Below are 25,556 nucleotides of genomic sequence, written 5' to 3'. Positions count from 1 at the left end.
GCATACACCATCAAGCAGCCTGCAGCCTCTATCAGATTTCACCTACTCCCCATGCTGCGTGTCCCTTCTTCCATCCCTTCTTTTGGGGGGCAGCGCTGCCCCCCTGATTAATGCTACTGCCCCCCCTGAAAAATGCCACCCTAGGCAAATGCCTTGAGGTAAATACGCCCCTGAGCGGAGGGGGGGGGGGGGGAGTACATATGCCACAGCTACAATGCTTTTGCATTGCCAAAAATGATCCTCACTGTTACATTCAGTGGATAGTACCAGCCACTTAATGCGACTCATTTAACTAAATGGAGGTGCCCCACATACGCATGCACTGCACGCGATTGAAGAGAACTGGCGCCATTTTCAAGGGGTTAAAACAGGCGGTGAGGAGGTGATACACCCCTACTCACTGCCTGTCAAAAGCCCCTTAAAGTAATCCTTAGCTGCCATCAAGGTGCGTTTTTAGGCACTTCCTCTTATAGGGTGACAACATTCTGTCCTTACCCCCAAATATGCTTCTGCGTTGTCACTCATTATGCAGGCACAGTCCACTTTTGCCAGCGCTACCCTAAGCCAAGAAACACTTCTACTACATAGTTTTGGTAGATCTAAAGGAAGGTTAGATGAAATAGGGATTGCACATTCAGATTGTAAGGTGAATGGCAGCCTAAAGTTGAGAGCAGTGGGTGAAATAACACCAGCGCTTAGTTGGAACATTTACATACATTATTATTATTATTATACAGGATTTATATAGCGCCAATAGTTTGCTCAGCGCCGTACATTATAATGGGAGACAGTACATGAGACAGTACAGAAACAATACAATACACGAGGGGTTCGAGGACCCTGCTCCTTGGAGCTTACAATCTAGGACAGGGGTCTGCAACCTTTAAGACATAAAGAGCCACTTGGACCCGTTTCCGAAGGGAAAAAAAAGACTGGGAGCCGCAAAACCATTGCAACAATTATAACAAATCCGACACTGCATATATTGCAAAAAGCACTCTGGTCATGAAGGGGGTTTAAGGGCCCAGTAAGCAAAGGGTTAATCAGGGCCACAGTGTATCTTCATAATCACAATCATAGCCTTAGGTCAGTGGTGGGCAACCTTTTTTTTCAACTGAGCCAAATCTCGCCAAAACCACGATTGAAATTTATTTTGACAGCCACATTTTTAAAACTGAAAATACATCCCCCATATAGTAATTCATCCCCCATAGTAATTCATCCCCCATATAGTAATTCATCCCCCATATAGTAATTCATCCCCCACATAGTAATTCATCCCCCACATAGTAATTCATCCCCCATAGTAATTCATCCCCCATATAGTAATTCTTCCCCCATAGTAATTCATCCCCCATATAGTAATTCATCCCCCATATAGTAATTCTTCCCCCATAGTAATTCATCCCCCATATAGTAATTCATCCCCCATAGTAATTCATCCCCCATAGTAATTCATCCCCCATATAGTAATTCATCCCCCATATAGTAATTCATCCCCCATAGTAATTCATCCCCCACATAGTAATTCATCCCCCATAGTAATTCATCCCCCATAGTAATTCATCCCCCATAGTAATTCATCCCCCATATAGTAATTCATGCCCCATATAGTAATTCTTCCCCCATAGTAATTTATCCCCCATATAGTAATTCTTCCCCCATAGTAATTCATCCCCCATATAGTAATTCTTCCCCCATAGTAATTCATCCCCCACATAGTAATTCATTCCCCATAGTAATTCATCCCCCATATAGTAATTCTTCCCCCATAGTAATTCATCCCCCACATAGTAATTCATTCCCCATAGTAATTCATCCCCCACATAGTAATTCATCCCCCACATAGTAATTCAGTCCCCATAGTAATTCATCCCCCACACAGTAATTCATCCCCCATATTGTCTCAATTCACTTACCTTTGCTCCGCGCGTTCCTCTCGCTGTGTTCCCGCGCCGTTCTGGTCTTCAGGGCGGACTGAGAGAGGAGTTCGTCACTCTGCCCCGCCTACATCCTGGCTGCCCCACCTACATCCTGACAGCCAATGTTCCACGCTCCGCGGGCCGGATTTTTGAGGAGGGAGGGGAGCGGGCGCCCGGCACACAGAAGAGCCGCATGTGGCTCGCGATCTGCGGCTTGCCGACCACCTGGTGGGCAGTGTGCTCCGGAGCCGCAGCAAAGATGAAAAAGAGCCGCATGCGGCTCCGGAGCCGCGGGTTGCCGACACCCGATCTAGGAGATAAGACTCTACTGTACTTTGAAGTGTCAGAAGTGCAAGTGAAGCAGGTGGAAGGAGTGAAAAGCGGAACGTCAGTACTGTAATTGTGTAGAAACAACCCCTTCAGTTCCCCAATCTTCTTACCTGAAGTCTGGAGGGTTTGTAGAAGAAAACACCTTGCTGCGACCTAACTAGGAAGAACAAGGGTCACACGGACGATGACGATTTCTGTTCAGGGAGGTGTGGACTCCTCGCTGCTCCTTTCACTTTCCATTCCTGGCCTGGGCTGTCATTGAATTCCAAGGCACAAAAATAACTTGGAGGGGTTGGGCCATTTTATGTTTACCTGTGACTATATTTTATGGTTTGATTTTTTTTTTTGCAGAATTGTCACCTGTGTAAATGTTTTGACAATACTCTTTATGGTCTTAAGTCAAAGAGAATTACAAAAATAAAATGAGTGTTAGTCCATTTCTAGTGCATCATGGGATCCAGTCTTCATTATGCAGAATTTAGAGCGCGTCTATGCTCTCCTCTGTGCACAATCAATGATTTTGGGTAAAAATTAGGCTACAGGTGAGGTGTAGCTGAAGTTAATTAGACTTGTGTGTGATGAAACAGGAGGACATGCTAGTGGGAGCATCTGATTAACCCTAGGTTCACAGCTGTGCGGGTGGTGCGGCTGCGGATCCGCACGAAAATCCGTGCATCCCATCACCCGCACAGAGGAATGAGGAAACTCGGGCGGGTACCATTAGTTCTAATGGCACGCCGCCCGCACTGGAAAACGCAACCGTACTGGGAACCGAGGTTCCCATGCGGGCTAAGTTTTCAGAAGAAGTGTAGGGACTTCTTCCCTGCGTGTCCCGGGGCACGGGAGTCTATTCAAATGAATGGTCTCTTGTGTCCGGGCAAACCGCGGCCCGCACGGTCGCATATATGTGAACCAGGAGTCAGGCCACATTGCACACAGAGAGTTTCCTGCCTTCGGCGGTGACTGAACTGTGGCCAGTTTGTGTGTGGCCAAAACTCAGAAGAACCACTGAACCTGGACACACGGTTGGGGTTATTTACCAATATTGGAGCGTGTAGCTCTGCATAGAAACCAATCAGCTTCCGGGTTTTATTGCCAAAGCTGAATTGAACAAGCTGAAGTTAGAAACTGATTGGCTGCCATTAGGGTTGCCACCAGGGGCGGACTGACCATTTGGAAACTCGGGCACTGCCCGAGGGCCCGGGGTCAGTAGGGGGCCCCATGAGATGCCCCTGGTACCTTTTTCATAGGCTTTTTTGAGTTTGGGCAAGGACACAGGGGCCCCATGATCCCCTATTGCCCGGGGGCCCCATGAGTTATCAGTCCACCCCTGGTTGCCACCTCATCCCTTTAAAACCGAACACATAATTACACAGGTTTTGTGGCTGATTAGGCGGAAATTAAAGTCACCTAGTGCTTTATCTGCATTAAATTGGCCTCAGAACCTGTATAATTAATACATTCAGTTTAAAGAGATAAGGTGGTGTCAGTAATCCGGATATGACCAGAGATGTGTGGCCTGACACAGGGAATATCAGGCTTCAGGAGTGATGTGGATAATATAATTTATTGTGAGCTACACCAGTATACAAAAACGCACAGTGCAAACAAAACCCAAATAACCAAAAACCTTCACCCAATATATACATGTACAGCAATAAAAGCGTAGTCAGGGCTAGCCGGGGTCATACACAGGAGATCAAACATGGGACGCAGGGAGGAAGACAGGACACAGAGCAGATCACAGGTAGCAGGTACCAGGTTCAGGATAACAGAGGCTCATGGGAACAAACACCAAGGCACTGATTACAGCCCTGGTTACTGTTTCAGTACACCTCCTGCAATCAGCCTCAGATGATGGCTTGATTGCAGGAGGTGAGATCCTGGCTGCTGAAAGGCACCTGCTGGTAAGTCCCAGTACTGCAGCTCATAGAGCAGGTGAGCCACAGCGGCACCAGCAAGTGAGCCCTTTCCTGACAGGTGGCAACCTTAATGGTAGCCAATCAGTTTCTAACTTCAGCTTGTTCAATTAAGCTTTGGCAATAAAACCCGGAAGCTGATTGGTTTCCATGCAGAGCTACACGCTCCAATTTTGGTAAATAACCCCAACCGTGTGTCCAGGTTCAGTGTTTCTGCTGAGTTTTGGCCACACACAAACTGGCCACAGTTTAGTCACCGCCAAAGGCAGGAAACTCTCCGCAGCCCATTGCCCGTGTGCAACGTAGCCTGAATCAGATGCTCCCACTAACATGTCCTCCTGTTTCATCACACACAAGGAGAGCATAGACACGCTCTAGATTCTTCATAATGAAGACTGGATCCCATGATGCACTAGAAATGGACTAACACTTTTTTTTTTTACCATGCACAGCTGCACCAGATTCTGAGTGCTCCAGTTTTATTAAATCTCCCCCAATGTCTGCGTCCAGGATCAATCTGAGGCTCTTCAGCAGGGGTGTCAAACTGGCAACCCTCCAGATGTTGCAAAAAACTAGAAGTCCCATCCAGGGGTGGACTGACCATTTGGAAACTCGGGCACTGCACGAGGGCCCGGGGTCAGTAGGGGGCCCCATGAGATGCCCCTGGTACCTTTTTCATAGGATTTTTTGAGTTTGGGCAAGGACACAGGGGCCCCATTATCCCCTATTGCCCGGGGGCCCCATGAGTTGTCAGTCCGCCCCTGGTCCCATCATGCCTCTGCCTTTGGGAGTCATGCTTGTATCTGTCAATCTTGCAATGCCTCATGGGACTTGTAGTTTGGCAACAGCTGAAGGGCCGCCAGTTTGACACCTGTGTTCTATAGCATGTAACCTCTCAGAGTTGCAGTTATGTACGAACTGGTCGCCACTGTCCATTGAATACAAACCTGACCGCTACAGCTGTTCGTACACAGTGTGTGCATGCTGTGCTTATAACCACAGGCAGGAATATACTGATTCTTGCTAGCAGCCACCCCTGGCCACTGCTCCTCTGCCATGTGAATGTAGCCGAAAGCCCGGTACGAATGTACCAAAAGTTGGCTGGTTCATCATGAACCGGGAGACTTTGGGTACATGTGTACCACTGTCTGTTCAACAGAAGCTGGTCTAATGACTAGCTTCTGTCAAAAGGTCTTGCTGGAAAACCAATGCTTGCAGCCAAAGATTGCAAGCTTCGATCAGTGTGGGTCCTTTTCTTCGCTTTAATGGGGATCCCCTCCCTGTACTACTATCCCCATTTAAATGTCTTTGACTGTTCCTTTGCATATTCACTTGCTACATGCAGTTCTATTTGGTTTTGTACACAAAGCACCTTATTTTTTCTAAATTGAATATGTCACCTTTTTTGGCTAACACCGATTTTCAATAAACTTTTACTGGACAAGAGCGCCCCACCTTCATCAAGCCATATGCTACTGTCACTTATGGGTTGCACCATAACCTACGACTCAATATTGTTGTTATACACGCCCTCTGTACCTGATACACCAAGGGTTGCCACCCATCCCTTTTAAAACCGATTTGTCCGGTTTGTTTCCATTCAACCTGTTGTTTAAATGTCAAACAGAAAAAACAAACCAGAACATGTATATCCAGCTTTAGAGATTTGGCTTCTGTACCTTCAGAGTGAGAGCCAGTTCACACCAGAACGAGGTGTGGGAAACCCACATTCCATGCCCGTTTCCCACACCGTGTTCAAAACGCACTGCAGCTGCTATCTTCAGTGTCAATATTAAGTTAATGACACCCCAAACACAGATCACAAACGCAGTGTGTTTTCCCACACCAGATCGCATGGTATAGAACAGGGGTAGGCAACCTGCGGCTCTCCAGCTGTTGCAGGACTACAAGTTCTATCATGCCTCTGCAAGTCATAGCTGTAACTGTCAGTTTTGTAATGTTGCAATGCCTCATGGGAAATGTAGTTCCACAACAGCCAGAGAGCCACAGGTTGCCTACCCCTGGTATAGAAGTACCCTGCGATGTGGTTGCAGGGCACTACTTTTGGTGCGGTACAAAAATGAATGGGCGGAAATCGCACCGCACAGAACTGCTTGTGAATCACACAGGAATGTACAGCGCATTCCTGTGTGGTTTCCCGGGTGAACCGCACCTCAATGTGACACATTTATGTTTTAAAACATCTTCATAAAAAAATAAAATGTGTATTCATATTACTAAAATATATCTAAAGCCAAAAGATTTTGTTTAAAGCTGAACTACAGCTTTACCTTTGACCTTGCACAGTTGTACGGGCTCCTGCCCTGTACAGAGATTTCTTAGGTCTCTTTCAGGTAGGTGGTTGGGGGGAAGCTGAGCTGCGGCTGCCCATCTGAACTGTAAAATAACAGCCGGACCGGGCTGTACACATGCTGTGGCCAGGGGCGGACTGACCATTTGGAAACTCGGGCACTGCCCGAGGGCCCGGGGTCAGTAGGGGGCCCCATGAGATGCCCCTGTTACCTTTTTCATAGGCTTTTTTGAGTTTGGGCAAGGACACAGGGGCCCCATGATCCCCTCTTGCCCGGGGGCCCCATGAGTTGTCAGTCCACCCCTGGCTGTGGCCATGATGTTTTGCATTGCAGCCATGGCAGAGATTGACAGGCATCAAAAAAGAGAATTTCCTTCATCTTGGAGAGATTTCCTCTTATTTCCTGTTATTTCTCTGGGACAGGAAGTGAAGGGGAGGCGAAGACAAGGCATTTAGCAGAAAAAAAAATCCCATCTCAGCACTGCAGTGCTTTTTGGAAAGAAATCTGTTTTTTTCTGTGTTTTAGTGCCCACAGAAGTCAATTACATTGCAACAAATCTCATGATACATTGATTTTGACATGAAGCAAAAGGTATTAATAGTTAACTATCTCCTCCAAAACAGAAGGTCAAAAACGCAATGGAAATGAGTATCAATGCATGTCAATAAGGCAAATCAACATACAAAGAAAATTCATGTTGACACATGACAATCCACCTGCCTCACTCTACAAAAAACACACCTCCATGTGCATACATACTTCCCATCTAAATGGTCCCCCAGTAAAAATGCTGAAAAGAGGGGGCAGCAGGAGGATGGCCACGTAAGTATATTACTGCTCCATCGTTGCCCAATTACAAGATGGGGGGGTCCAGCCTATATTATTATTATTATACAGGATTTATATAGTGCCAAAAAGTTTGCTCAGCGCTGTACATTATAATGGGAGACATTACATGAGACAGTACAGTAACAATACAATACAATACAATACGCGAGGGGTTCGAGGGCCCTGCTCCTTGGAGCTTACAATCTAGGAGGGAGGGGATAGTGGTACAGGAGGAAATGGCTGTGGGGGATGGAGTGGTAGGAGGAGTGGAGGAGATCGGCTGTTAGGTGAGGGCGGGTTAGGCTTCCCTGAAGAGATGGGTTTTCAGGTTGCGCTTGAAGGTGAGGAGGGTAGGTGACAGTCTGATGGATTGGGGTAGTGAGTTCCAGAGGATGGGAGAAGACCTGGAGAAGTCCTGGGGTCGGGCATGGGAGGAGGAGACCAGGGAACTGGAGAGTAGGAGGTCTTGTGAGGAGCGAAGAGTGCGTGTTGGGTGGTATTTCGATATCAGGTCGGTGAGGTAGTTTGGGGCAGTATTATGCATAGCTTTGTACGTCAATGTTAGTAGTTTGAATTTTATGCGTTGGGCAATGAATCTAGGACCAGCCTATATGGGTCTAGGACCAGTCTGTATGAATCTAGAACCAGCCTATATGGGTCTAGGACCAGTCTGTATGAATCTAGGACCAGGCTATATGGGTCTAGGACCAGTCTATATGAATCTAGGACCAGCCTATATGGGTCTAGGACCAGCCTACATTATCTACGTATATACTAAATATATTTAAATATATTTCTCTCTGTCTGTATCCCACTGTCCTGGTGACCATTGTCATTGGGATAGAATGTGATGGGGAATCCATAATTCTGCAGTTGTCATCAAAACAGGTATAGAGGTGGAATTTTCCAATAAGAGCATCTGTTTTGGTGACCATTATCTAACAGGAAATTTCCCCTTACTTTGAAAAGAATTTATTACACTTCCTGTTGTGTCTCCAGGACAGGAAGTGAAGTGAAATATCCCCAACAGTTTAAGTAAAGAGATGTCACCAGCACAAGAAGGTTTCCTCAAGAAGGTCCAAAAATGTATTCTTGTGGACACATGGTATATATAGGGCAACGTTTCAGAGCACACAGGGCCCCTCTGCCAGGCAAGTAACTATCCTGACAAAGGGGCCCTGCGTCGTTCCGAAAGGCTGCCTTATATATACAAAGTGACCACGAGAATAAAGCTTTGGACCTTCTTGAGGAATCCTTTGTGTGCTGGTGACATCTCTTTACTTGGAATGTCTATGGTTCCCAGCCTGTGGTCATTGTAGCACCCATTATTACCGAATAGCCATTTTCAGGAACATATGCGTGACAAATATTGCATTTGGATCTCCCCAGCCGGACACAAGCTGCAGTATAGGAAAACCTGATGGCCTTTTATCAGTATCAAATGTAGAGAATGTACCGGGCATAGTTTTAAGAATAGAATTAATTATATTCTTACGTTTGTCATTAGAAAGAGAGCATACAAAATATAAACACACACATCAAGTTAGGGATTTATGTTGTTTTACTGTCATTTTTATTATATAATCTTATCTCTTAGTAAATAAAATATTTTTCTTCACATAGAATGTTTTGCTTACGTGTGGGTGGAGGGAATCCTGTGTTTTCTACCTTCTCCATCACATGCTAGAATTTTTATATCTTTATCTGCGTGTGTTTAAAAAATGTCTGGTTCTCCAGCAACTTTCAACATTGAAGCTTGTTCTGGTTTATTTTTCACTGTTCTATTAATTGTACCTCTCACTATCCACTGTATACTCTACTCCCATCTACTGACTCTTCATTCCTTCCTCATCTTCCAGGTTTTAATACACCTGCTTCTTCATCCTTGGCTTTCCCATTATCTCTTTCAAACTGTTCTTTTTCGTCTGTTTCAGGCAATGTGCTTTGGGTTCCAATAGACCGTCCATCATTGTCCCCTGATCCCTGAACCAATGTCCTTCTAATATCTTCCATTTTTCTAATCCCTGAGCTCTCCTCTTCCTCTCCTTCTTCACCAAGCTGTGGTGATAGTTTAGCATTGGCTGCTTCTTCATCCTTGGTTTTTCCATCATCTCTTTCAACGTGGTCTTTTTTATCTATCTCATGCAATATGTTTTGGGACCCAACAGTCCCTCTCTCATTGTCTCCTGAGCCCAGAACCAATGTCCTTCTTTTGTCTCCCATTTTACTAGTCCCTGCGCTCTCATCTTCCTCTCCTTCTTCACAAAGCTGTGGTGATAGTTTAGCATTGGCTGCTTCTTCATCCTTAGTTTTTCCATCATCTCTTTCAACGTGGTCTTTTTCATCTGTTTCAGGCAATGTGTTTTGGGTTCCAATAGACCCTCCATCATTGTCCCCTGATCCCTGAACCAATGTCTCTCTAATGTCTCCCATTTTACTAATCCCTGAGCTCTCATCTTCCTCTCCTTCTTCAACAACCGGTGGTGATAGTTTAGCATTGGCTGCTTCTTCATCCTTGGTTTTTCCATCATCTCTTTCAACGTGGTCTTTTTTATCTGTCTCAGGCAATATGTTTTGGGACCCAATAGTCCCTCCATTATTGTCTTCTGAGCCCAGAACCAATGTCCCTCTTTTCTCTCCCATCTTACTAGTCCCTTGGCTTTCATCTTCATCTGTTTCTTCACCAAACTGTGCTGATAGCTTTGTATTGGTTGCTTCTTCATTTTTGGTTTTCCCATCATCTTTTTCAATCTGATCTGTTTTGTCTTTCTCAAACAATATGTTTTGGGTACCAATATCCCTTTGATCATTGTCCTTTGACCACACAGCCGATGTCTCTCTATGGCCTTGTATCTTAATCTTTGTACTCTCAGCATCATCCTCCCCTACACTTTGCTTCACTTTGGATAGACCTTCATCTTCTGTTTTCCCATTGTATATTTTTGTTTCCCATGTTTGGTTCTCTGTATTAGTTATCCCTGTGTCACCACACTCTCTGTCCCCACTGTAGTTGTCTGTTCCATTGTTTTTTGTGTTTACACCTGAAACCTCACCATTCTCTGTATCGTTACCTTCTTTCTCATTACCTTCTTCTCTCCCTTCTAACCAATCATTTCCTGAAGTCAGGAAACTCTCATTCATACTGTTATCAGTTGTCACATCAGCACTTACATTCAGCTCTTTAATTTCTACTTTGTGGCTTTTTTGCCTTTCAGGATCTTTTAATAAACACTCAAGTTCTGATTGCATAAACCCTTGTGACCTATACTTATGTTCTACTGAAATGTTTACATTTGCCATGTCTGCATCCTTTATTTTTTCAGTCCTAACGCTTTCTGTTTTCACACTGAATTGTTCTTCATTTAGTCTGTCTTCATTTCTTGCCTCTCCTCTAAACCAGAAGATGCAACCTCTAAAAAAGTATCTAAAATGCCTCAAAAACCATCTGAAAAATGGCAGAAAGGGGCTTAAACAACAATTAAAAAAAAACAGAAAAGATCTAGATATAAAACCCGCAGTTCTCCTAACTATGCCACGTTCTCTTTCGTTCTCTGGCTCCCTTCTTGTGGCTTCAGTGTCTCCTACACAGTAATCCTCTAAACTGTCATTCTTTGAGGGTATTTCACGCTCTGCTGCAATGTCAACTTCGCCTTTTTGTTCTGCATTTCCTGGCTCAGGATTAAATTTTTGGAGTTTGTCCAGAGGCCCCCAGATAAACCTATCTTGTGGTTTGTAGTGCACCCAGGCAAAGTGCACCAGATTTCGGCGTTGCTTCTTGTTCTTCACGGTGAACATGAAATATTCCAAAGCACTTATTTTCACGTTTGGTAGATTTCCATTACACAGGGTCTCCTCCAGGAAAAACCTCACCAGTGGGGCCTGAAACTTTTCGAAGCCCATCTCCCCCAAACACGTCAACATTCGTGTGATCCGCAAGCTGTTGTGTGTGTTACTGAGGGGAACAAAACATGTATCCGTTAGCAGCACAGATAGAAATATTGCTTGGAATCAACAGGATCACAGCCTATATTTAAATGATACCCTTACTCTGTGCAGCCAGCAGGGGCGGACTGACAACTTACGGGCCCCTGGGCAATAGGGGATAATGGGGCCCCTGTGGCCTTGCCCACACTCACACCACACCCAAAAAAGCCTATGAAAGGTACCAGGGGCATCTCATGGGGCCCCCTATTAGTGTTACCAGTGATCCATATCTGAAAACTATTCTTAGTGCCTGTTTTTGTTTCCCGGTTTTGCAAGCTTGAACCTAATACAGTAGTAATACTAATTCTAACTAAACACTATTCCTTCCCTCCCAGAGCCTGAAATGTGGAACTGTCAGAGCCAGTGTGTATGAAAGATAGGAGATCCCCTAAATGTTCCCTGTGCACTGCTGACCCAGAATGTGGAGAATAATCTCGGTGCATAGCACGTGTCTGGGTCACACTGACATTAGGAAGGCACAGGGGCGGACTGACAACTCATGGGGCCCCCGGGCAATAGGGGATCATGGGGCTCCTGTGTCCTTGCCCAAACTCAAAAAAGCCTATGAAAAAGGTACCAGGGGCATCTCATGGGGCCCCCTACTGACCCCAGGCCCTCGGGCAGTGCCCGAGTTTCCAAAAGTTCAGTCTGCCCCTGGGAAGGCATAGCAATGTTGGTGGAACTAGGTAGTTAGAAGGCACAAATAGGAAAGAGCGGTCGGTGCAAAGTGAATCATCCAGTGTAAACCTTGAGATACAGTTGTGACGTGATCCTCCAACATGGAGGAGAATAGAGAGTCATACAGCGAGCGTTAGTCATGGCACTAAGTTAAACATTGCAGTGAGGGGGGATGCAAAGTAATTTGGGAGGATTAGTTGATAATCTAAAATCTTGTGCCAACAGAATTGCATTAGCTAATTAAAGAGAACCTGTCACATTTATAACATGAACTAGGCATATGTATGCAGGGCATTTTCATTTTGTTTGGATGCATTCGTTCATTGAAGAATTTAATTTCATCATATTCGTTTTGTTGAACCAATTAGTTTTTTGGAATTTGTTTTGTATCTTCGGCATTTGTTTTGTATATTCATTGTTCTGGGTGGATTTGAAAAAGTTAGCAGTTTTTTTTCGGAACATTTCTATATATTCAATATATTATCGAATTGGATAGATTAGAATCGGAAGGATTAGATATTTTCGGACACTAGTCCAACCCACCAAGAGAGATGGCATGAGCTGAATGGACAATATCGTCTGCTGCCATGTGCATCTGAATTAAAATTGAACACAATTCAGATCCATTTGTTATCCAAATCAGAATTAGGACAAATTTAAAAATTCAAACAAATTTGAAAATTTTATTCATTTCCGCATGGGCCTGGACTACTATCACATCATGTGATGTCATCCAAATGAAACAAATGCATTGATTAAGTGTGTTAGAATTTTTTTTCTGATTTGTTGACATTTGTTACTATGTCCAATCAGAGATACGTATACATGTGAATCTCAGAAAATGAAATTTTTGTCTAAAAAACAAATCATAACGAAACGCACATGTCTGGCATGAACAAACTTTCAATATGGCTGAACAGAAGGCCCAAACAGGTGCTATATATAAAATAACTTTCAATTCCTCCAAATTGTTTCTCATTCTCATCCAATCCACCCTATCTTGGCCAGCCTGTTTACATACGCCATGACTTCTGCAACTCCCTGTCCTACCCAGAATCATGCACTGCCAGGGGCGGACTGACAACTCATGGGGCCCCCGGGCAATAGGTGATCATGGGGCCCCTGTGTCCTTGCCCAAACTCAAAAAAGCCTATGAAAAAGGTACCAGGGGCATCTCATGGGGCCCCCTACTGACCCAGGCCCTCGGGCAGTGCCCGAGATTCCAAATGGTCAGTCCGTCCCTGTGCACTGCCTCAAATATTCAACACCTGTATCTCTGACACACTACCATTAGATGCCTTAGTGGAAGCTCTTTCTTTTTTTTAATTTTCCATGGACAAACATGAATCCCAGCAGAAGAAGAGTTAACCAGTAATACTGGGGCACAGAATATGTTTCCTAAATGGGCATAGCTATCATTGGGATGGAAATAAAAGATATGTTATGGGCCCACCAAGAGTCTACCAATTGAAAAGAATTTACAGAGCGGAATAGAGATTTGGGAAAGGCCTTGGAAGGAGGAGCAACTCTGATTCTATCTAGAACTGAGTGTGATTAAAATCTCAGTCAATGATTAAATGTGAAGACTGGTACAGATCTAAGACTTAAAAAAATTCTTAAAAAAGGAGGCTTGAGATTCATTAGGGACATAGACCGATGCTATAGTGACAGAGTGACCACAGATATAACCTTGTAGTTTTACAAAAACGGCTTTAAGGATCTTTATAAACATGTTGGACCTCAAAAATAGGGGAATTACGGAAGAAAATAGCCACTCCACGGGGCTTGGTAGAAAAAGAAGTGCAATATTATTGTCTTCATGATTTGTCAAACAATTGGGGATGATTTGAGGCAGAAAAATGAGTCTCTTGTAATAAAATGTCTGCACCTAGGCTATTATTATAGCAAAAGGCCTTCCTACGCTTTTGAGGAAGGTTAACGGAGGTGGAAGCCCATATCCAAAAAAACATGTCACTCACTTGTTTAAGTTTTTAAATCTGTCCTTCCAATTTTCTTTTGCTCGGGCAACCGTCCCAGTGTCTGGGTCCAATAATACAATCCCATAAAATCCCAGCATAAGCTTGTATGACTCTAGAAGCCTCTTCATGACCTCTTCATCCCTCTTCATCATCTAAAAGAGATGTAGAGTAATAAAATTCTCATCATCCTAGCTATGGGCCATAAAGTCTTTACTGTACAAATGCCAGTACCTGAATCTCGCTCAGAGTGAGGGGAGTGGCAGACGAGTTCGTACCCCTTTCCCGAAGTGGAAACAGCCTGGAATCAGAAAGGAATATGACAACTCAAAGTGGCAACAGTATATAGAGACAAATTACAGAGAAACAAACTGGGCTGTGCTGCCAAGGGCCACAACCTGCAAACAAGCATAATAATATCAAATAACAGAGCCCTGTACTTGACGGGAAGGTGACCATTAAATGGGCTGTTACTCATTTTGCTGCTGTGAACCTGGGAGATGTGGGTGTTATCAAGCAATTGGTCTAAGGGAAACTTGTGGCTCTAATACGGCCAAACAAAGGAGCAAATATAAATCATTCGTAAGTGAACCTGTATAGTTAGTTTTATTCATCTTAATTATTATTTGTCATTTTAGACTATTAAATTCAAATTTAAGACTGATATTTCATTCCTTGCAACAAAACGTGATCTCTTTGTGGGTATTGTCTACTACAGGGTTTCTCAGCTAGGGTTCCTCCAAAGATTGCTAGCGGTTCCTTGAGCAATGAGCAATTTCTGCCTCTCAGATAAGTTTGCACTGACACCATTGATCTTTTTAGCTATCTGTAAGGGGGTAATTCATCCCTGTGACAACAAGTGTTATGAACACTATTCCTACTGACTGTCACATTAATATATCATGGGTTGTTGACAAAGTAATTTTTAGCAGGGGTTCCCTGAGACCGGAAAGTTATTTCAGGGGTTCCTCTGTGTTAATAAGGTTGGTCTACTATAAGGGCCATTTAGCATCAGTGAAACAGAAGACCTCCCCCTTCCCCCACAAAATACATTCTAAAGATTGTGACACAAACTCACCACTGGATGAAGTTATGGTTATTCTCTAGCGTGTCATAATCATACAGCCAACATTTATGAATCTTGTCTATATATTCTCCTGTGTTTGATAAAAAGATCTGGTTACACTTTCTGCCATATAAAGATGACGTACTGAGATCACTTATGACAGTTATCTACAGAACCACTGAGGTGACAACCTCAGGGACACTCTTATCAACTACTCAAAACCAGATGGCTTGCACTGGAAGACTGCAAAGAGATTTCCAGGAAAATCATAATGAAATTTATTTTGGAATCTATCAGAAAGAACAAAGGTCTCAAAAAGGACATAACAGTCAATCCGGTTCAAGATCTCATTACCCACCTGTCTTTTGTGAGTTTAGAGTCACTCTAGTCGTAGCTTACACAGGGCTATGGACTGTATTTGACCTTGTTTGTGGCAGGACCTGGATCTGAACCTGCAACCTGTGCTGTGTCTGGGAGTATCTCTTCTTGCTGAGCCACCTGAGATGCTGGACAGCACCCTGGACAATTCCTTTGACAAGCTAGTCTTGAACCTAGTTTCTGTGAACTTTGAACTCCCATGAACTTTCTATATAAGCCATGCCTTTGCATTTCCTGTTTGCCAGATTATTGTTCTCTTCCCAGCTAATATCTCGCTCTTTCACTCCTGTTGTCATTCATATCTTCGCCATCGCTTGTTACCAAGTGGTTGGCTTGTTCCTCGACTATGCTTCTTGAGCTTAACCTGTAACCACTTGATACCCTTTAGATTGTAAGCTCCACGAGCAGAGCCTTCATATTCCTTCTGTACTGAAATGTATTGTAATTGTACTGTCTCCCTTATATTGTAAAGCGCTGCGCAAACTGTTGGCGCTATATAAATCCTGTATAATAATAATAAAAATACCGACCTTTTGCTGACTATGCTTCTGCTTGATCCCTACCTACTGTATCTGCTACTGGACCCAGCTTCCTAAGCTCCTGGTGGGGCAATCCTGAGGAGTGCAACCTGGTACTAACATGCAGCAAAGCCCATCTCCACCAACAGGAGCTCTGGAGAATACAGGATAGTGCTTAGACCCCGCACCTCGGGTGAGCCTACATCATCCACCAGGGTGACCTGCTTGTATACTCATCATGCTGGTCAGTGGGAGCCCCTCTACTGCTATAGCTACTGGTCTCCAAACCTGACCGTGACAGCTTGGCTAGGCACCACAGGCCATTGCTCTGACATGAGAGGAAGGGGGATGAATCACACATTCCTACTCAGATGTACCCAGGTAAGTATGTGCTGCTGGAGGGGGGCATAAAAGTGATCCTGTTGCTCTGCCCCTCATAGGGGAAGTATCACTGTGCAGTCAAGCTAAGAAGGAAGCTCAACCTGCATATATAATGAACAAACATGGCTGCTGCTACACAGTTGAAAAACGTATTGTGTATATTCAACAGAGACACTTTTCTTAGAATATTAATAGCATTATCTTTTATTATTACCACATTCACATGCTCATTTATAAAACTTAATAAAGAATATAAATTCAATTTAACTTGGGTTTTCAGTGTCTAAAAGAAAGTGATATTCATGTAAATCCTTTGTGTGTTTCAAAAAAACTTTTTTTTTTTCATTAGTACTTCCAAAAACAAATTTACCGTAAAAACTCACTGAAAATGCTTTTGCTATGTGCAACCAATCTTATTTCCGTTTGCTCAAGTCAAACCAGTTCAAGGTAGATCCTTACTGGTTGCTGACGACACAAAAGGCTAAAGAAGAAAGGTGATATTTTTCATACTGACCGTTGGGCTTGAAGGGTATCTTGTTTTGGTAGAACAAAAGGTTTGGTTTGGGTGATGCATCCTATGGAAATTGAGCATATGACAAAAAAAAAACCATAAGCAGATGTCACCTTCAGTGTCAGAGGCAGCAGAAGTTGCAGGTAAATATTACTTTCTTAGTCAACGTTGAATTTGATCTTGTACCTTCCACATTATTATTATTATTATACAGGATTTATATATTATTATTATTATACAGGATTTATATATTATTATTATTATACAGGATTTATATATTATTATTATTATACAGGATTTATATAGCGCCAAAAGTTTGCTCAGCGCTTTACTAAATAAGAGAGACAGTGCAATTACAATACATTTCAGTACAGAAGGAATAGGAGGGCCCGGCTCGTGGAGCTTACAATCTAAAGGAAGGGGGAAGTGATACAAAAGGTAATAGCTGCGGGGGATGATCTGGCGGAGGTGATTCAAGTACAGTTCTTAGGTGGAGGTGGGGTAGGCTTCCCTGAAGAAGTGAGTTTTCAAAGATCGCCTAAAGGCAGACAGGGTGGGGGCTCACCGGACATGCTGTGGTAGGGAGTTCCAGAGGATGGGAGAGGCTCTGTAGAAGTCCTGGAGGCAAGCGTGGGAGGAGATGATGAGGGAGCTAGAGAGGATATCATAGGAGGAGCGGAGTGGGCGGAGGATATCATGGGAGTAAGCAGAGTTCCACATCCCCATTGGTGAGCGAGTCACCCAATACATTAAAAAAAAAAGTGAAGATTGCCATAAAACTTTAGCTGCCTGTATTTTGGTCTCCTGATCATTTTGAAATGTGGTTCTACCAGAGTTTAATTCCTATGGATGTATTTTATAGTCATATTCTCATTTGGAATTTCCTCAGGTCTTTGACAAGTTTATTTGAACACCAAAACTACATTTGCACTTTCACTTTCTTAAAATATCATAAAGTAACAGCTGTGAAAGAAGGAGACAGGACCTTTACAATTCCCATGTTACTAGGGCAGTGGCATTCATTTAATCATTTCTACCTGATGAGGAACTTTCTCGGTCTTTGGTTGTTCATCCTCCTCATCGCCCTCCCAGGTGGAGTCGTATCCTGAATCCCAAGCCTGCTGACTGTAATCACAACCTGCATAGGCCATGCTGCAAATCTGCCAACAAAATTCAGAGACTGTGAAAGATAAAATACAAAGTATATTGCAAAATGTGCTCAGGCTTTGCTAAATGCTTTTCTAAAGCTACAGCCATCACTCCTCTTGACCTGAGCCCCAGCCGTATGTATCTATATGTGGCTTTAATACCATTCAATGTCACACTCAATTATGTACACAGCCATCCCCACTGTTCTGCACTGGTATTGTGACTGAGTTGTCCAGGTCACTGTTTATGAACCAATGGTACGTTTCCCCATCACATGACCACTGTGACAGCCAATCGCAGTGATTACCTGATTGACACCCTGTCTAGTGGTCTCTGGAGTAACAACCCCTTAAAGCAGGGTTTCTTAACATTTTTACCTTGGAGAAACCATTTGCAAAATGTTTGAGATCTCGAGGAACCCCTGAAATAATGTTCACATCTACAGCATAGAATATTGTCTCTACAAACAGGTACAGGAAGAAGAGATTCCCATAATGGAACCCTTGGAAATATAATACATATATAGTCTGGTACCTACATCCTTGATCAAGAATAACCAAACAAAACAACCCTAATAAAAAAAGAAACTACAGGACTTTAACGGTACCACAATTCCATGTATGTCAAAATATCCGGTTTTATTGATATTAAATATTAAAACATTTAGATTAAAAACAGACCAACATTTGCTCATCAAAGGGAAATGTCCCTTTGCCAAGCTATATCTATTAACATATGTTAGGTAATATTGCCTGGCAGTACTAGGGTCGTTGGTTCGTATCCCAGCCACGGCACCAGCTGCCTGGAGTTTGCATGTTCTCCCTGTTCCTGTGTGGGTTTCTTTTGGGTACTCTGATTTCCTCCCACCCTCCAAAGACATGCTGATAGGTTAAATGGCTCCTGTCTAAATTGGCCGTAGTATGTGTATGTATGAATGGGAGTTACGGACCTTAGATTGTATGTTGAGTGTTAGGGACCTTAGATTGTACACCCCTTGAGGGTTAGGGACCTTAGATTGTACGCCCCTTGAGGGTTAGGGACCTTAGATTGTACGCCCCTTGAGGGTTAGGGACCTTAGATTGTACACCCCTTGAGGGTTAGGGACCTTAGATTGTACTCCCCTTGAGGGTTAGGGACCTTAGATTGTACGCCCCTTGAGGGTTAGGGACCTTAGATTGTACGCCCCTTGAGGGTTAGGGACCTTAGATTGTACGCCCCTTGAGGGTTAGGGACCTTAGATTGTACGCCCCTTGAGGGTTAGGGACCTTAGATTGTACACCCCCCTGAGGGTTAGGGACCTTAGATTGTACACCCCTTGAGGGTTAGGGACCTTAGATTGTACGCCCCTTGAGGGTTAGGGACCTTAGATTGTACGCTCCTTGAGGGTTAGGGACCTTAGATTGTACGCCCCTTGAGGGTTAGGGACCTTAGATTGTACGCCCCTTGAGGGTTAGGGACCTTAGATTGTACGCCCCTTGAGGGTTAGGGACCTTAGATTGTACACCCCTTGAGGGTTAGGGACTGATGTGAATGTACAATATATATATGTAAAGTGCTGCGTAAATTGATTGCGCTATATAAGTACCTGAAATAAATAAATAATATCCCCCCACCCCCTTCTTCTTCTTTAATATATGAACCTGTGGGGAGTAGGTGTGTAGTTGAGAACAAAGGGGAATGGAACTCTTCTCAACTCCACTGAACATCTGGAGGTCTTTGTGGATCTATTCTCTCCATGTGGGTCTCAGTTATATGGCCGTATTATTACACTGTTTTTATGATCTACGCTTTCATCCATATTAGGTATGACAACAGTTACCAACTTAATGAAACAAATTTATCATGTTAACCGCTTCCTGACCATTCTGTAGCAGAAATACTGCTACAGGGCGGCACGGGTGCGCGAAATCACGTATATCTACGTGATTTTTGCATTCCCGGGTAGGGGGTGCACGCGAGTGCCATTTGCGGCCGTGGCTGTCAATTACCGGGTCCCAGCCAGTGAATACTCGCCGGCTCCCGGCCGGTGGTTACTCACCGGCGCCTGGTGATTACCGAAGCTCTCCGACGGGGAGGATAAATGTTTTGATTACTGACAGTTCTCCTCCCTGTCAGTTCGGGCACACTGCACAGCACAGCCATCCAGAGCAGTGTGATTACAGTGAAGCACCAACACACCGCACTCTAGTAAAACACTCCCTGCACACAGTTAACCCTTTGATCGCCCCTCACGTTAACCCCTTCCTGCCCAGTGCCATTAGTACAGTGTCAATGCTTTTTTTTTTTTTAGCACTGATCACTGTATTGGTGTCACTGGGGATGTCAGTGACACCAAGTCAGTTCCCCCCAATGTCAGAATGTCTGCCGCAGTCCTGCTATAAGACGCTGATCTCCGCCATTACTAGTAAAAATAAATAAATGCATAGAAGGTAAAACACCTTCAGCATTTACAATCACTTTAAAGAAATAAAGCTTAAAAAAGAAAATTAATGCAGCCGTAACTTCTAAGAATTGGTAGGCTGCAATATAATAAATGTTTGCTTTTGGGTTTAATCCCACTTTACCATGTTGTGCACTAATATGGCTACAGTCACCTTAGGCTTGGCATGAAGGGTGTGATTTCTGTATGCCGGTTCTTGAATAAACAGAAAGTTCACTGACTATGTCTAGAACAGGATCACACACCTAGAGCACCTCCACCCTCCATTCTGATGATTAGGACTCAGATACAGTGACTGATAATTGCTGCTCTCCGCGCCAAGCTGACCGAGAGTGATCAGCAGTCATGTGATTACTCGGTTCTTGGGCTTACAGCCAATGGAGGACAGCGATTTTTCATGCTAGTATAGCAAAGAGAACATCAGGAAGGAGGAAGCTATCCCCCGTGTAAGGTAGACGCTAACTATAGACATTCGTTGGAAGATTAACCAGCTATACACTCACCTGTTATTTAGCTGTTTAAAAAAAGTTTCAGAAGTTATTCACAAAGAAGATAGAACATTTCCTGCAGAATCAACTGTTGCTGTGCCTGTAAGAGAGAAAACAAGATGAACTTTATTCCTGAAATGCTATTGCAAGACAATGATACGGCTTCTTTCACTTTCCTTTCCTAGAATTGTCATTTACATAACACACCCATTAAAGCAGCAGCTTGGGCTTGGTGTATGTCAAAAGGTATATTTGTTAGATTTTTTGATATTTTTTGATTTTTTTGTCCACTGAAGCTGTGTCCACTCCAAATAACCAATCATGATTAAGGGGATATTTGTTTTTAACGCCCCTAAATAGCAATGGGTGTTCAAAAGCTGCTTCACTGACCTAAGTGCAAAAAAATGTGCTACTGCCCGCTGTCAGCTGACATAGCAGAGCTGCTGCAGGCTCTGGAAGGATCCTGACCATATTGTTGGGATCCACCTAGCTGCCTGATTGACAGCCAGCTCTGTCTCTCAGCGTGAGCCATCTGCGCTCAACCTCCGCCCCTGCTGAACCTCCGAAGAGCAGACAGGAGTGACTGACAATCGCTGCTCTCCGCACCAAGCTGACCGAGAACTGAGTGATCAGCAGTCATGTGATCGCTCGGTTCTCGGGCTTAGAGCTAATGGAGGACAGCTGCAGCATCACTGTGACGCTGCAGCATAGAGGTGAGTATAGATGTTTGTTTTTTTTATATACCCCAAACTTCTCCTTTAAAAAAGGTTTCAGCTTTAGATATATTTTAAAGGCTATTGGGTCCTCTGTTCTGTATTTGAAAGATTACCAGAAACCCAGAATGAGTGGAATATAAATGATAAGAAAAGCAACTGATCTCAACTGATTGATCACCCTGGGGATAAACTGGCCATAAAAGGACCACTTTCTGGACGATTTATGTTGCATCGACAGGGATCCACTCCATGGCTGGCTCTGTTGGCACCACCTGGTTTCCCAATTGGCGTTTGCCAAATTAGCCAGGTAGAAAATTCATCTATTCAGCTGCAGTCACTGTTCTATAATCCGGATAGCCACAGGTGCTGGCTGTCAGGATACAATAGCTAGCACTGCAGAATCGAGGGATTCCTCTTGTTCGGCTCAAGGGGCTGAATGACAGGAATCTTAGCCAGCTTAAAGTGTTACTAAACCCACATCAGAAACATCGGTCTGTAGATGCAGTAAAGCATGCTTGTTATACTCACTGTGGAACCGCAGGAGTTAATCCTCTGCATTGTGTAAATCCTGTCTTCTCTGCTCCTCCTCTTATTCTACTGTCCCCAATCCATCTGCTGATAGTATAGAGCTCTAGGAGTAAGTCTGCACATGCTCAGTTTCATGTGTACTGCTAGAGAGTGTTGTTTCTTTGGGAAGGTGCATGTGATCAGCACAGGGCCGATCAGCACTGTCCAGACAGAGGTTTCAGGGGCAGACTGACCATTTGGAAACTCGGGCACTGCCTAAAGGGCCCAGGGTCAGTAGGGGGCCCCATGAGATGCCCCTGGTACCTTTTTCATAGGCTTTTTTGAATTTGGGCAAGGACACAGGGGCTTATGCAGCCTCATAGGGCAATCAGGGGAGAATGAAAACTACTCCTACAAGCTGTAACCAGTGCTCAGCTGAACACTGACAGAAGTCACAATACTGCTGTAATTGCTGATGATAAAAGATATTTAGCAGTTTATATTTACTAAAATAATTGCATTTCCATGTTCTATGTACTGTGAGAGACCGGATATAGTGAATGCAGGGTCTGGGGAGACCGGATATAGTGAATGCGGGGTCCGGGGAGACCAGATATAGTGAATGCAGGGTCCGGGGAGACCAGATATAGTGAATGCAGGGTCCGGGGAGACCGGATATAGTGAATGCAGGGTCCTGGGAGACCAGATATAACGAATGCAGGGTCCAGGGAGACCAGATATAACGAATGCAGGGTCCTGGGATTAGTAATACTTTAAGGGCAGCTTGCGTATCCCCAGGGCTTTCAGGCCTGATGATGTAATCTATTGTTTTCCTGTTCCTGCACAGGAAGCCTCCTATTTCCTGCTTTGCTCTTTCAATGATGGGATTGTTTAAGAAAGCAGATGCAGAGGTGCTCATAGTCACATATAAAGGCTGTATGGAAGCATCTCGGGGCAATCAGTTCAGTTCCAGCTTTCGGAATGAGAACTTCTGATTGGTGCTATGGGCAAAAAAGGAATATTTCTTTTAGTTTTTATACATAAGCTTCATGTTTATGTTCACCTTATGCTTTCTTTTTGCCAAATCCCATAGAAATCGATGCTTGGTACATACATGCTGCCTTGATTATTGTCTGAAGGACACTAAGGCCTCTATATTATAAAGAGCAGAGACACATAACACAGGTCTATGGTGGGATGGATGGTGGTGGGCACAAACAGTGCATGATTGCACCCATTCCCTGCTGAATTGGGTCCAGTGAGAACCTTGCACCCTTGCCTCTTTCAGCGAACTGAAGCATTACAACACTGCTGAGCAAATAAAGACTGCAGATTTCATGAGCTTGACAGTCATGAATCAGGCACAGATGGCCCAATTTTATCAACCAGTGCAAGAGATTTACGGTTTGCTTGCAAAAACTGGGCTACTGTGTGATATTTACACTCACCGGCCACTTTAGGTACACCTATTCAATTGCTTGGTAACACAAATTGCTAATCAGCCAATCACATGGCAGCAACTCAATGCATTTAGGCATGTAGATGTGGTGAAGACGACTTGCTGAAGTTCAAACCGAGCATCAGATTGGGGAAGAAAGGGGATTTAGGTGACATTGAACGTGGCATGGTTGTTGGTACCAGATGGACTGGTCTGAGTATTTCACAATCTGCTGATCTACTGGGATTTTCACACACAGCCATCTCTAGGGCTTACAAAGAATGGCCCGTGAAAGATAAAATATCCAGTCAGCGACAGTTGTGAGAATTAAAATGCTTTGCTGATGTCAGAGGTCAGAGGAGAATGGCAGACTGGTTGCTGCAACATTCAGATGGTTGGGTCAGAAATCGGCGTAAACAACATGAAAGCATGGATCCATCCCTATCAACAATTCAGGTTGGTGGTGGTGGAATGGTGTGAGGGATATTTTCTTGGCACTGGCAAGGTGGACCTAATAAAGTGGCTGGTGAGTGTATAGAGAAATACTAGATACACACTCAGTTGTTACTTACTTTACAGCTATCTAATACAGGAGAGGAACCACTTCAGAGCAGCCTCAACTCTTGGTCTCAATGTGATGGACACGTTCCCTTAAAATACTGGTTCATGTCAATTCAAAACACATATTCTCTGTAGATCTAACCATTCCATCCCATCCTAAATAATTCAACCATCAGCATATCACATTACCAATCAAGTACAATTCACATCATTCTTGACACATTCCATGGTGACTGGATAGTGGCAGGATGAGCTACTAAAGGTTTTCAATGTTACAGTACAAGTCCAGTTCAATGTGAATTAATACTTCTAGATGTACTATGACCTGGATAAATGAAGACCTTCACAGACTACCAACCAAAATAATCAGACCAGGCAAAGACTTTCCAGTCTTCAGTCGTCCAGTTTTGGTGACCGTATGTTCATTTTAGCCCCATTTGTTCAGATTTTAGCTCAAAGCAGTAAATGTCGGCGTGGTCTTCTGCTATAGCAACTGCTCTACAAGGTTCAGGGGGCTGATGAATTCACAGACTATTAACAGATGGATAGATTATTATCTCCTCCCAGACTTTAAACAAACAGCAATGACTGCGGCTTCATTTTTCCTTTGAATTCACCACATTGTTGTTCTCACCATTGGATGTTCTTACAACCTGTAAAGGTGGCAACTCTGAAGAAGGGTCTGTCCCCCCCAAACTCCAGCTCAAGACCTAAATCCCACTCCTCTATAACTACCCTTTTTCTCTTATCATTTCCTCTATTTTCTCCCTTATTTTCTCTTTCCTCCTGATATTTCCCAAGGAGAACTGTCAGTTTTCACCAGATGACGCACGCTCTCATCTACCATCCATTTGGAGAGATTTCCTAGCTAGGAGCGATCCTTCTTATATTGTTTATTACCTAATCTTTTCCCTCTTTCAAAATGTTTTCATCATTTTAAGGAATGCCTACTCAACTCAAATATAGTGTATCACAATACTCTTTTATCCATGACAGACACCAGAGCTGGGATACATCATCTACTATGTAAAAAAGGTCAATTCCATGTTTGTGTTGTTGCTTAACCACTTCCTGTCCGGACACTTTTACCCCCTTCCTGACCAGGGCAATTTTCAGCTTTCAACGTTATCACACTTTGAATGACAATTGCGCGGTCATGCAACACTGTACCCAAATTAATTTTTTACCATTTTTTTGACACAGATAAAGCTTTATTTTGGTGGTATTTATTCACCGCTGGGATTTTTATTTTTTTTGCTATGTAAATGAAAATGTCCAAAAATTTTGAAAAAAGTGTTTTTTTAAATAAAATTTTGCAAATAAATACTATTTCATCATAAATCTCTGCCAAAATTTATTCCGTTATCTTTTTAGTAAAAAAAAAAAATTCAAATTAGTTTATAACCAAAAATTATAATTTTTAAACATTTTTTGTGTACATTTTTATTTTTTTA

General features: G+C 43.5%; 1 protein-coding gene across 1 annotated transcript in view; it reads right to left on the bottom strand.

The window, feature by feature from the left end:
• LOC149436737 (uncharacterized) overlaps positions 1-21,023 on the bottom strand; it is a 33,111-nt gene extending 12,088 nt beyond the window's left edge. The window contains 8 exon segments of the mRNA XM_089661560.1: positions 2,363-2,409; positions 9,162-11,263; positions 13,953-14,104; positions 14,184-14,250; positions 15,028-15,106; positions 16,807-16,867; positions 17,841-17,963; positions 20,896-21,023. Coding sequence (XP_089517686.1) covers positions 2,363-2,409; positions 9,162-11,263; positions 13,953-14,104; positions 14,184-14,250; positions 15,028-15,106; positions 16,807-16,867; positions 17,841-17,954 — 2,622 coding nt within the window. The 5' untranslated portion in view covers positions 17,955-17,963; positions 20,896-21,023.
• Positions 21,024-25,556: the final 4,533 nt, after the last annotated feature.

The sequence above is a fragment of the Staurois parvus genome, unplaced genomic scaffold, assembly GCF_062004578.1.
Source record: "Staurois parvus isolate SC_StPar_1 unplaced genomic scaffold, SC_StPar_1.0 ptg001349l, whole genome shotgun sequence".
NCBI classification, from domain to species: domain Eukaryota; kingdom Metazoa; phylum Chordata; class Amphibia; order Anura; family Ranidae; genus Staurois; species Staurois parvus.
This window is presented reverse-complemented; position numbering and strand designations above follow the sequence as displayed.